Raw genomic sequence first — 13,809 nt, forward strand, 5'->3', positions numbered from 1 at the left:
ATAAGGAAAACACCAGTATTGTTACTGATGCATCCCTATATCACATAAGCTGTATCTCAATCCGTATACTACCATACTAAATAGTATTATCAAAATAGTACCATTAGTAGTGTACTAAGTTGATGTGCTATGCAGCTTCATCAGACACCCATGACAAAGCTCAGAGAGAGAGGGGGATGTTAGTACCAACTGGACACTGGAAAATGGAACTCAAAACTGGTCCAAAACCTTACACAAGGTAACCTTAGGTCCAACGTGTACTAAGTGACATTGGTAAACACACATATGAGCTAAAACCTTTTAACCTAACACTGATTAAACATGGTTGTATCTCTTACCAATTTTCCATTGGAAATTAAAGGGAAATGCAGTATCACATAAGCTGCCAGTTTTATACTGAAATGCCTGTGGCATTTGAAATTTTTAAACCACTTTCATTAAACATACATATATACATATATATATACATATATATACATATATAGATATAGATATATATATATAGATATATATATATATATATATATATATATATATATATATATATATATATATATAGATAGATAGATAGATAGATAGATAGATAGATAGATAGATAGATAGATATATTTCCCTCCTTTTCTTTCTACTTTCGTCTTTGTTGCACGTCATCTGCACACGTGACCTCGGTTGTGTTTGTAGTGAACGCGCGCGCACGCTTTGTGAAACGTCATCGATATGCGCCGAGAATTCTCGCCAGTAACTTTTTTCTATTCAAACCACTGACTTGCACGTTTAAACCCACAAATGTTTTAGAGGGATTCCGTAACTTCTACATTCACAAGTGAGTAGCATTGGACTTCGTTCAGAAGTAGAGGATTTCATCATTCTCAGCAGGTACCAAACGTTACTGAAACGTTATTTGAACCAGAGCCATTCCCTTTCAAGCATACTCGCTCCTTCTTGCAAACAATGACGGTTGGGCTTTAACGTTTTCGCTTCGATAATCAGGTAAGCTGTCTGAAGTGTCACCAGTTTGCTTTTTACAAGTGGACTGCTGATGTAACTGAGCAGGGAAATGAACGTTCAGTAATAACGTGTGTGTGTGTCCCCGTCCGTCCATCACAAGTTTGGGATATGGTTGACGCTGGGATGTCGAATATTACGACTGTAGACGACTTGTCCTCCAAGGAGCCAGGTGAGAAGAAGCGAGACAGTGAGAAAAAGAAGAGATCTCGAGTCAAACAGTTGCTGGCAGACGTGAAGAGACAAGTTGAATTCTGGTTTGGTGATGTAAATCTTCACAAAGACAGATATTTGAAAAATGTCATCATGCAATCAAGAGATGGCTGTAAGTGTTAAGCATAACAAATACTGGCATAGTCTGTGTATTCACCTGTAGCCCGGCGAAAAGTAACTATTTTTGTTTTGTTTTTTTTCCTTTGTAGATGTCGATATCTCTCTCTTAACAACATTCAACAGAATGAAAAAGTTGACCACAGATAGCAAGCTGATCGCTAGAGCGCTCAGAAATTCAGAAGTGGTAGAGGTAAAAATAAATTTGACTACCCGAGGTGCTGTTTCTAACATTTAGAGAGTCGTCCCGTGTTTACGTCTGTATCCGTGTTTGCTGTTTTGTTTATGTTAGGTGAATCTTGAAGGAACACAGATAAGGAGGAAACAGCGACTCGGGGACAGCCCGAGTGATGTAGATGACCGCACAATATATGTTGTAAATATCAACCCTCTTAATCAAATAATCTTGTTTAATTTCTCAGATTTTATGATCCATGATTTTATGACATTGAAATGCTCTTGTTTTTCAGGAACTTCTACCAAAAGATGTTACCCACATGTGGATAGAACGAGTGTTTAATAAGTGTGGGAATGTGGTGTACGTTAGTATCCCCAGGTACAAGTCTACAGGTGATTCCAAGGGCTTTGCCTTTGTGGAGTTTAAGACTCAAGCACAAGCACAGAAAGCCATTGAGGTATCTGATCTTTTTTCAAATTAATTTAATGATTTTTCTCGGAAATACTTGTTTTATGTGCAGCATTTTTGGGCCCTTTCATGCTTGAAGCTTAGCCAACACAAAATTTATGATTTGACAAATATATATAAATAACTAGTTTTGTGTATTGCATCCAGCTATTATTTTCTCTTCTTTTTCTTGATTTCAAATATCCAGACCATATGACGCTTCTGCAGTGCTGCAGCTCTGACCTTTGGCTCAGGTTGCACCTCATGTGGCAGTTTAGCAGTTTGAATTTATAAAAGAATCTGCCCGCATCCCAAAACATACATGACCTGTTTGGTTTACTTTTTGTTATGTGTGTTGATTCAGAATTGAATCACTTTCTCATTGTAGTCAAACTGCTCTTGAGTTGGCTTGGGACCGAACCCTTAATGTTTTGACAGCCACAGTCCACATGCAATGCCATGCCTGAAATATTCAGATAGGGTTCATTCAGATAATTCAGCATTTATACTAAGACCTGTTTGTATTTACAGATTTTCTTGAGTACTAGTATTAAGCTCAGGGTTAATATTACATAAACACACCTGTAATAGATGAGTGGAAGACTTCACTGGCATAACTGCCATCTTTAAATCCGAATATGCACTTCTGATTTGTGTGAGAGTAAAAACAAACATTTGGAACGTGCTAGTTGATTTATTGAATACAGTAGGATTCTGTCATGTCTTAGATGCTGAACAACCCTCCAGAGGACGCCCCAAGAAAGGCGGGCATTTTCCCCAAGACCTTGGCAAGAAAACCAATTCCTTTTCATACAGTCCAAGATGGCACAAAAGGTAATGCACCTCATCTATATAGCAGAGAAAATTCTGTGTCAGTTTATGCCCTAAGCCATATCCACCTGAGGCAAATACAGTTGTTAAAATTTTATATCCAGTGCACAATATTTTTGCATCATTCTGCACAGAAAGTAACTTGGGAATGTTTTAGACTTGGAGTGCCACAAAGTGAACTGTGCACATATAGCAACATACAATATACTAAGAGACTTTCTTTACATATATAATAAAAATTGTATATAAATGCGTTTAATATGCTCAGCGTAACTAGTTTATGTTTAAGCAGTGTGTCTCCCGCTTAGTGCCCCAAGTTCCCTGGGATAAGCTCCAGGCTCCCCATGACCCTGTGTAGGATAAGTGTAGGATCATAATTTGCATGAGTATTATATTCTAACCAACTACTTTATTAAGAACACCTTTACAACTGCTCATTCAGGCAATTATCCAATCAGCCAATCGACAGCACAATGCATAGAATCATGCATATACAGATCAAGAGATTCAGTTAATGTTCACATCAAACATCCCAATGGAGGGAAAATGTTATAGCAGTGACTTTGAACTTGATGTGGTCATCGCTGCCAGATGGGCTATTTCAGAGTTGAGTAATTCAGAAACTGCTGAGCATCAGAGATTTCATGCATAAAAGTCTCTAGCAGTTACACAGAACGATTTGCGGGCTGGGGCAGACAGTTCTTCAGGTGGAAAAGTCTAGTTGGTGATAGAGGTCAGAAGAGAATAACCAGACTGACAGGATGGCTACAGTATCTCAACCAACCACTCTTTACAACCGTGGTGAGCAGAAAAGCATCTATTGTATTTACCAATGCTAGATTAAAGAAATCTAGATCCATAACTCTGATTTAATTATAACTACAAGGTCCCAGGATCCTGATCAGAACTGACTGACAGCAGTATCTATACTGCAGTAGTACAGCACTTTGGCGCTTTGACTTGCAGAAGCATCTTGCAAATTGTGTATATTAAGTCTGACTATAAAATAAGACAAATAAACAAATGGCTAATTCTGAAAGGTCAATTCTGAAATCTCTTAATAATTAAAAACAACAGAAACTATGGCTAATAGTAATAAGCCACTTAGGAAGATAGGTTGCCATGGGCTTTAATTTTGACTAATGATGCACCAGGTAATTTTTGAACTTTAAAGATCTGACTTTTAAAAACAGTACTTTTTCATTTGTCCTTTAGATGAGGATGAATGGAGAGGAGAAGATGATGAGGATGGAAAGAAGAAGAAGAAAAAGAAAAAGAGACCACGCAGTGAGCAGAAAGATGGTTTTGTAGAAGAAATGGCAACCGAGAAGGTGACTGACGAGGAGAACGCTGCTGAGACTGAAGCAGCCAGCAGGAAAAGAACACAGGCTTCAGAGGGCACTGAGATGGAGAGCGTGACTGGCACTAAAAATTTGCAGAAGAAGGCAGATAAGAAAAGACGCCGGTCACACAGTTCAGACCTGTCTGGGGGAGAAGGCCAAGTAGAGAAGCCTGCCAAAATGAGGAAAGTGGATGAGGAGGCGAGTGATGTGAAGGGTAAGAAGATTCTCAGAGCCTGAATGGTGGTGGTAGTAACTTAGTGGAGGGGGAAGTCACGATTATTTAATATAGACTGCTCAATCACTAGCTAATTTGTATTTATTTTTTTTAATTGGGCTCAGTATTGTGTTTGTTCTTGGTAGCAATCCTGACTTTCACTAAATCATAATCAGAGCTGGGAAAGGGTTTTATACTGAACACTGATAGCTGAAATTGCAATTCCTTAAGCACTTTCAGTGATATGATCCTTTTAATTGCTTAGCTGCTTGGTTCAGTCATATTGGCAGTAGATGTGTAGATGTGACCTGGAATTGATCATTGTTCCCTAGAGATATCATCTGAGAACAATAAAGAAACGGAAATGGAGGATGGAAAAAAGGATGAGAAAGATGATTCCATATTAAAGGCCAAGAGGAAGAGAAAGAAGAAATATAAGGAGAGACTGAAGATTGAGGAAGAGGTTATTCCTCTCAGAGTGCTCTCAAAGTAAGCTTCTTTAGACATAACTGTTGATTTTCATTGGAGCCAAGAAGGTTGCGTTGAGGGGGAAAAAACAAAACTTGGTATTATAATAATGATGGCATATATTGAAAGGAAAACTCCGCCCTGAAACACAGTAAAAAGCATTTTTATTGAAATATTTAGATGTGTTTAAAAGAGCAAGAACAACTTTTCTCACTCACCATTTTCCAGTGATGTTTAATGTCAGATTAATTAGATACCTAAGGTAGAATCAGTGAGACATTCATCTCAAAGTTCAGGTGTGCAATGCAGGTATACACCGCAGTTGTGCCAAGTCACTCATATTTTAGGTAGAGATAAATCTCACTGTAGCAGGTAGTCTAATGGCATTATGGATAATGTAGGAAACTGTTAGTTAAATTGTAAATTGATCAAATATAAATTAAATATGTTTAAACTAAAAAGTGCACCATTGAAGATCACATGTTTAATAGATAAATATGGAAGTCTTTCAGGGTGGATTGTTTGTTTAATTACCCCAGAAATTGTACTTTTCTTGCTATAGTTTTGTAAAGAAAATGTGTATAATTTCAAGGCCTTGTCACAAACTTACCAATAACACTTTTTTTGTTTGTTTGGAATATCATTATTGAAATGTTTCTTGTTGGTTGAAGGAAAGAGTGGTTGGAGCTGAAGAAGGAGTATTTGACACTCCAGAGGCAGTGCATGGCCAATCTGAAGAAGAATATTTCTGATCTTCAAAAAGTGGCATCTGACAATCTACACGCTTTTGAGGATGGTGGGAAAACCGGTGAGTAACTGACAGATTCATCAACTGTTTGGTGGAAATGGTTTCGTCTCCAAATTGAATTTTAGCACCATAATGCTTAGCTATGTTGCTAATAAAATTAAAAGAAAGTTGAATATTACATTGGTGTACTTACACAGGGGGTGATTGTAACCCTAAGAAAGAAACTCCTGATGGGCCGAAGTTTGTGAGTGGAGTCATCCTGAAAATCACCCACAACCAGCCTTTGCCTAACAAAAAAACTGTCAAGGTACAATATTCTGGCAACTTGCATAATAGTCAAGTGATACATTTTCATGTGATTCATTTACGTATGATTCATTTACATGTGATTCATTTACTAATTTGCTTCTCTTTAAATCCAGTTTTAGACTGTGATATTACAAAGGTCTTTCCAGATTATTACTTGCTACACTGTATGAGATAACCACAGTAAAATTGCCTGAATTCTATAATATAATTTGTTCACCATGTTGGGTTTAAATCCACTAAAAACAGATTTGCAATTAAATAACATTGCATCCTTCAAAGCATTGGCATGTTCTGCTTACTCTCACAATCCTCCAAACACCCACACACCCAAAGTCTCCATAAACAAATGAGACAGCAGTGTATCCTACAAAAACCGAACGTTGTCCACAATGTGAAAACAACTCCAGAGTAAGCTGGACTAACCAACAAAATTACCAAGACGGATAAACAGTCTGCACACAATAATAAATATAATGTCCTTACCTTTTAAAGACTTGTAACAAATAATATAACAATGTAGCATGTAAAGCCGAGGAGATAACACTAATAAAATTAAATAAACAGAAACTCTAACCCGGTCAGAGCATCAAAACAGAGAAGCACATTAATACAGAAGTAAATTTTAAGAGGAGTAAGTCCACAAAATCTAGGTGGAGTAATACAATGACAATATCTTCAATAAAAATCCGAATACTGTAGAGCTGGAAGGCCGAGTGCAAAAAATAAAAATAATAGAAGAGCGAAAAAGACTCCGCTGTGGAGATGATGCAGTTCACCCCGATATCAAGAGTTTAACATACTCTTCTGCTTCCTCTGCTGAAATAAAGTCCTTCTGAACACTGTTATATGTAATGCGAAGCCGAGCTGGGTGAAGTATTCCATAGCGAGCGCCCTCAATATCACGAAGTTGACGCCGAACCTCGTTAAATGCAGCCCGGGCCCGGGATGTCTTGGCTATGTAGTCAGGGAAAACGGAGATGGTCAAATCCCTCACTTTAATCCGCTGGATCTCTCTCGCACGGCGTAAAATGTCAACACAGTCACTGTGATAGTGGAATCTGCACACAATAGCTCGTGGTCGTTCACCAGGCTTGGGCTTCGGCTGAAGGGTCCGGTGGGACCGGTCCAAAACCGGCTCCTTCTCCAGACCAAACGCCTCTTTTAACAAGGCCGCTACAGCAGTAGTTGTACATGTGTCAGCGCATTCTGGAACTCCCACTATCCTAAGGTTATTGCGCCGTGACCTCAACTCCAAATCCTCACATTTATTCTCTAATTGAGTCACGGTCGCAGTGAGAGACTCGATAGTAGTCTTCATATGAACTATGTCATAATAGTCATAATAGTAACACTTAAGTTATTTTTTGTAAAAAGGATTAGAATGACAGTGCTGAGAGTGACTCAAGTATAAATTTCTCTTCTGTGTGTTTCTGTGTTTGTAGGACACCCTGTCAGAGATATCCGCAGTGCAGTATGTGGACATTGTGGAGGGAGATGCTGAGGGTTATATCCGCTTTAAGACTCCTGAGGATGCCAAAGCGGTCATCACAGCTCGTTCCGAACTGCAGAAAAAGCACAACTGGAATCTGGACGTCCTGACAGGTTAGGAAAGTAAATACAAAGCACTAAGCAATGCAAGTTGTAAACTTGTTAAATCTTGCATTCCTCACTATGCTAACTTTATACCTTTCCTTTTAGTTTCATTGTAGCTTCATTGCTTTGAGGTAAATAACGTAATAAGCCAGAACCTTAAGGAATACAGTCATTCTAACATGGGCTATTTCAGATTTTATTGCTTGTGGTACAATAATTCTAGCATAAAACTTTAAGGGTGTAACAATACAGCGTATCATATCATTCAGCACAAGGCTATCTATTGGATATGTGTACATATCAAACAATGCAGACTACATTATGAGTTAATCTGTATATTGTAAAATACTACTGTTTAGGTGCAATGTAATAAACATTTAAACCTAATAAAGCCCATGCTCCCACCTCTGAAAACGGTAGCTAAGTAGCTTCCTCTTTATCTTGAATCAGGAGAGGCTTAAGAGGTTTAAAAAACATTTCTCCTAGCACACTGCTTTTCACAAGCCAGTATGCTAGCATACTATTATATTAGCTTGAACTGGAACTGAAGTTTCCTCCAGTCCTTAAGTTCTGGTGTATGGGAGCACTTTCAGGTTTATTCTCTCTGTTTGCATACTTGGCTATTAGTAATTAATCAAATTATATCTTAAGGTGATCATGAACAAAGGTACTGGCAGAAGATATTGGTGGATCGACAGGCTAAACTGAATCGACCCAGGGACAAAAAGCGAGGCACAGAAAAGGTAAGTAGACTATTAGAATTTATACTTTCCCATTTTTTCCCCACTTTTTTTGTATTCAAAGAAATCACCCAAATTCAGGAGATTTGTTTGTCATATTTTCCTTTCCTAGCTTATTTCCAAGGCTGAGAAAATAATCATCGCACGGACCAAAGAGGCAAATAAGCACATTCGTTTTGATGATTAACAACCTTTGTAACTCTTTTTTTTTTTTTTCCCCCTATTTTGCACTTGTTTGTTTTAAATACATGTCATTTTTTCCATTTAATTAATATTAAAACATTGAATGTTTTAAAATTGATATGGTAAAGGTATACAAGACTCAGCTGTTCTATGTAACTTTTTTTAGTGGTTACTGACATGTATGTAAATATGTGGGTGCAAATTTTCATGAATGCCTGTGAATGTTTTTAAATTACTGTGCATTTTATTTGTAAAGCAATAGACCATTTTTAAAATAAATTGTTTTCCAAGATCTTTAAATGCTTTATTTTTATAACTCATTTGCAACTCATTCCACTCATTCCAAAATTCATAACAACCAACATGAAAATATATATATATATATATATAGCTCATACCTTAGGTAATATTTCATGTCAAACATACTGGGACATTGTATAGGCTTATTTAGGTCAAAATTAATATTTTATGATTTTGTCTGTTCTGGACAGAATAACATCAGTAAATCTCTTCCTAACAAGATTGGAGACATTTGTTGGGGGTTAGAGGACTGGCCTTGGTCCACTTCACTATGAAGAATATTTTTGTTCACATAACGGGTTTTCAGTATGGTTCAAATACAGAGACTGATTCTTTTAGCATTTCTATGTTGCTTTGGAAATATGTTTAACTTATGTTGAAAGGTCTATTCATGGCTAAGTCTGGTTCAACCAGGTTTAGGGCTGATATGTCTTGGTATTTGGCAGAATTCATGAGGCCATCAATTCAAACTACCAGCCTGAACCACGACAACAGAACAGCCAGCCCCAGAGCTTTTTTCTTATTATTTGTATGAAGATCCTGAGGTTGGGATCGGACCCTGGAGCTGTAAGGCGGCATCTTCTTTTTTTTCTTTCTTTTTTTTCTTTTTTTTTTTTTTAGTAAATTGTCAAGGTAAATGTTAAAGTAACACACCAGTCTTTGTGTTTTTCAAACCAAGTATTTCTTAAAAGTTATTACACTGTTTTTGAGAGTAGGGTCTTTGGAGTTGAAAACAAATAGCTAATTTTGGAAAAGCTGACAATTTACACACAAAAAAATGTTAGCTATTAAACGGCTGTTAATGAACCCTCACTGAATATTGTTGCTGCTCTGTTGTGTGGATGGTGATGAAGACAGCATCTCTATGGATAGCAAAGATTTGGTGTAAAGAATTAAAATGTAGACACCTCATCCTAGAACTAGAGATGCAGTCTTGCAAGTGTAATTGTGTGATAAATCCACTCCAATTATTGCTGAATCAACTAATTCAATGAGCCAGAGAAGCATCTCCCACAGAGATTTAGCATGTTCTGCATAAGTGTACTGAACACCCGAGGGCTTGGCAAAGCTGGCAAGGCAGAGTTGCCTACCAGTGTAGTTGGTGCTGTAAACTGTCCTCCATCCAATGCTCAGGGATTGTTGTACTTTCCTCAGAGTATCCTGATAACTTGTCTGTCATTTGAACATGGGCTATACAGTGAGGGGAAAAAAGCATTTGATCCCCTGCTGATTTTGTACGTTTGCCCACTGACAAAGAAATGATCAGTCTATAATTTTAATGGTAGATTTATTTGAACAGTGAGAGACAGAATAACAAGAAGAACACCTTTGTTTAAAACTTTAAGAAATTACCACTCTGCTCCACATTGTCCAGTGAAATGTGAGCTTGATGTGCCACATGGTGACTGTTTGATGTAGCCTATAAATGACAAACAGGTGTCAATTATGTAATATTTTTAAATATGTAGAGTTTTAATTGAATTTACACTATAGATTTCGTGATTCATGACTATTTTTTTCCTGGCATTGAGCAACAGGCAATCACTGAAAGAGCCATAGGTTTGTAGTTGTAGTAAGTTTGTAGTTGGTGGTTCCACTAAATGGCAGAGACTCCATAATATGTCAAACTGGCTTGGAGCTCTGTCTGGGTGATGTCAAACTCTTAGAGCAATAGTCATCGCTGAAAGTCATGGTTGTGTCAAACTCCCCAAGACTATAGTTTCTCTGTACACCATTGCTTAAATTCTTATGTAATCGAAATAAAGTATAAAAATAGTCCCACTGTACCAATTTTTTTTTACTGATTTTAACAAATTATAGCAGCACCATGTCTAACTAGAATTTATGCTTGTAATATCTTATCTTAATATGTTTAGAGCTCATGTTCAGCACTAACAACATGGTAACCATTTCTGGTAGTAGAGGGGGAGTATTCCTGATGGTTGATTTATTTATTTATTACTATTTTCTTCTGCACAGCAGGCTCTTTATATTCACCTGTGTATGTCCTAGTCAAGATCCATCACTACTTTTAAATGTCCTTCTAATCAATACATGTGACACACAGTCCTGCCTGCAAGATATGGCCCTCTTCTGTTTAACTTTCCTGATCATAAAATTTCCTATCTGTTACATGCCACCCTTCTTACATTCGTGTGATCATGTTTGTCACTGGACCCTTTGGTGGCTGCCACTTATTAATACTGTGGTCTTACAGCAAGATGCATAGGGGTGTTATAGTGAGTAAAGAAATTCTCCTGATATAGTGAGCAGACCTCCTGACTAAGGCACAGCAGGTATGTTTACAAACTCGCAGACAATAGGATGAATTTAGGTGGTTTCTGTGTACTAAAACCCATGTTCCTCAAGATATAGACCACATATGCCCAAACGTCTTGGGATGTATAGTTAGTGGATATGTTTGTTTTTTTTTATTTAAAAAAAAAAAAAAAAAAGACATTGCAGTGGTTGAGAACACTATCAACTATTACAATTAATATATAGCTAGTATTTAGTTAGTATAATTATAATATTTAGTTAGTATAATTATATTTTGTGTATATATAAAAATATAGTATAATCGCTGCCTCTGTACTTCACAGAGAAAGCGAGGGAGTAGAAACTGTGTTAATAGGCTTGTGAAGTTGTTAGGTCACGTTAGTAGTAGCTGTTGCACTATATTGTACGTGTTAAAAATACTAAAGCATTTGCGACTGTCAATGTTGGGCTTTAGTTAGCAGTAACCACCTTCATATAGCGTTTTACTTATCCACAGATACATGTCTGATCAATACAACACTGTACTGTCATCGGACACTTTTTTATTATTATTCTCACAGCTGCATTCAAATTGGACACCTGATGGGAAAATGGATGGAAGGACGAATAATGATGGATGAGATGTTATACTCGAGTTTGTCCACGAGATGTCACTGTAGGATCGATTTCTTTTACAAGGTCCATACAGAAGAATTGAAGACAGTATAACACACTGTTTCCCAACCGGGGCGCCGCGACACCTGGACTGCCGTCAGATGAGAGCAGGGTGCCGTGTAAAAATCCTTCAAACGTTTCTAAAATGCTAAAATAAATATAATACATATAATATATAATACATAAAAATGCATAAAATATTTAATATATATGAGAAATATCTGACGTCTGAAATAATAATAATAGACACAGAGATAATAAGACACACACGTATATCAATAATAATAATAAACTATGTATATTAAAAAATAATAATTCCCTCCCCCTCGCTGAACCGTCAGTAGCACGTCAACATCAGCATGCGTGTGTTTTATCTTAATAATTAGCGTGTGACGATGCGTGTGTAGTGCAAAAGAATATGGACAGATTTCTTAAAAGAAAAGCTCCAGATGCTTCTGGACTATTAAGTTCATCCTCGTGTAGCTAAAGCCTTGTTTATACTTCGCCTGTCTCTGCAGCGCGAGCCTCCACTGACTGCGCGCGCACCTCCCCAAACGGACGAGGCGTTTATACTTGACGCGCTCGCCGTTGTAATATCCTTTGAAACGAAAGGGGGCGTCTCTGAGTAATCGTCCTATAAACCAACAGGGAATAGCTGAGAGAAGAAGTAGTTTATCAGAAGAACCATAGCAACGCTTACAAGCATGGCGTCTTTGCTGAATGCTGAGGAGGAATTGTTGTGTTTGTTGTTGACGACGTTTGTTTTCTGTACATTTCACTAAAACCCACAGTATGGAAAAAAGAGCAATGAATCATATAAAACCCAATACAACTTGAGATTTTCACTTGTCACATTACAACAAAATATAGCTGTAAATGAGAACATGTATAAAACTAAACTGAACCTCGATTTCTTATTTTATTTTATTCATTTCATTAAGATTTTTATTAAACATGGACCTTTACTTTCATTAAATAGACTTATTTATTGTAGGCTCATTTTGTAAATGTTAGCAGTTAGCTTGCTTGTATTTCCTCATTTGTGAGTCGCTTTGGATAAAACCGTCTGCTAAAGGAATAAATGTAAATGTACATGTAAATTACTGTAGACATAAGCAAAATGTGGGAGCTTCCTGCAAATTTCTCACATTTACAAAATCAGGTGATTGTTCAACCCTCAGTGCAAATGTCTCTTTATGTACAGAGACAAAGGAAAGTTATTACAGAATGATCTGTCAATGTAAACGTCTCTATGTATAAAGACAAGAGAATGAGGTTTAATCACTGTCTGACTGTGTGATGTAGTGACTGTGTTTATTTGTGAAGACAGCCTACTGATTAATGAAAACATAGTACACCCAGAAAAAAACTTTCAGATTTGGCTTTATTCATTCAACATTCATGTACAAAGCAAATCCACATCACTATTTTTTTATTTATTTTTTTAAAAACCTTAATCAGTATACAGTATAGCTCCTCTATGCTTTCTGTAGGATCTGTCTATGAAAAACATTGTACTGTACAACCCTTTTGGGGAAAAAACAACCCTTTTGATGTTTACATTAAAAAAAATATGTAATTAACTTTCCTGGCACTAATTAGAGAAGCAGTATTTATTCTTTCTAAAAAGAATAGTCTATTTGTGCTTGTATGGTCTGAGGATTTCAAACAGAAAGGAGTCACATAACTTTAAGTTCACTTTAAGACACTGAATGCTGGCAGCAACAACAGCCTATGTGGGCCAATCAGTAAATAAAGATTACAGCTTATCAACTAAGTTAGCAGAACTATGAATGAAGCAAATATTCTATAAAGATGCAATAATACAAGCTTATTTGGGGGGGGAGGGGACCATGAACAGGATCTTCACTACATCACACATGAGGAAAAATATGTTCAAATGTTTCTACATAATTTCTTGAGTCCAGGCTCCAGCAAAACAGTTTTGCATGTATTAAACACCTTGATAATTTGGTCAGGTTTTTAATTTAGACAATTTAATATTGAGTAGTGAAATCTGACAAAATATATAGCACCTGCTCTATTATTACACTAAGATGACATCATTCTATTAACCATGATGTGCATGATTGTGTAATGCTCAGAGTGGACTTTGTTCCACTGTCGATTTAGTGAACCAATAAAATGTGAATAAATCATATTCCATATCATCAGATCATAGTTGA

General features: G+C 36.9%; 1 protein-coding gene across 2 annotated transcripts; it reads left to right on the plus strand.

Annotated features, from left to right (window-relative positions):
• Window positions 1-715: 715 nt before the first annotated feature.
• larp7 (La ribonucleoprotein 7, transcriptional regulator) lies at window positions 716-10,452 on the plus strand. Of its 2 annotated transcripts, XM_053628960.1 has the most exons (13): window positions 716-990; window positions 1,109-1,330; window positions 1,428-1,528; window positions 1,628-1,711; window positions 1,806-1,970; window positions 2,689-2,794; window positions 4,007-4,348; window positions 4,681-4,837; window positions 5,488-5,624; window positions 5,762-5,871; window positions 7,316-7,475; window positions 8,118-8,209; window positions 8,319-10,452. In XM_053628960.1, exons 2-13 carry the CDS (start codon window positions 1,117-1,119, stop codon window positions 8,391-8,393), a joined length of 1,743 nt encoding a protein of 580 aa, XP_053484935.1. In that variant the 5' UTR covers window positions 716-990; window positions 1,109-1,116; the 3' UTR covers window positions 8,394-10,452. The 2 variants fall into 2 exon arrangements, with proteins under 2 accessions (XP_053484935.1, XP_053484936.1); XM_053628961.1 differs by having other exon boundaries at window positions 722-1,330.
• The last annotated feature ends 3,357 nt before the right edge of the window (window positions 10,453-13,809 follow it).

This window comes from Ictalurus furcatus, chromosome 7, assembly GCF_023375685.1.
Source record: "Ictalurus furcatus strain D&B chromosome 7, Billie_1.0, whole genome shotgun sequence".
NCBI classification, from domain to species: Eukaryota; Metazoa; Chordata; class Actinopteri; order Siluriformes; family Ictaluridae; genus Ictalurus; species Ictalurus furcatus.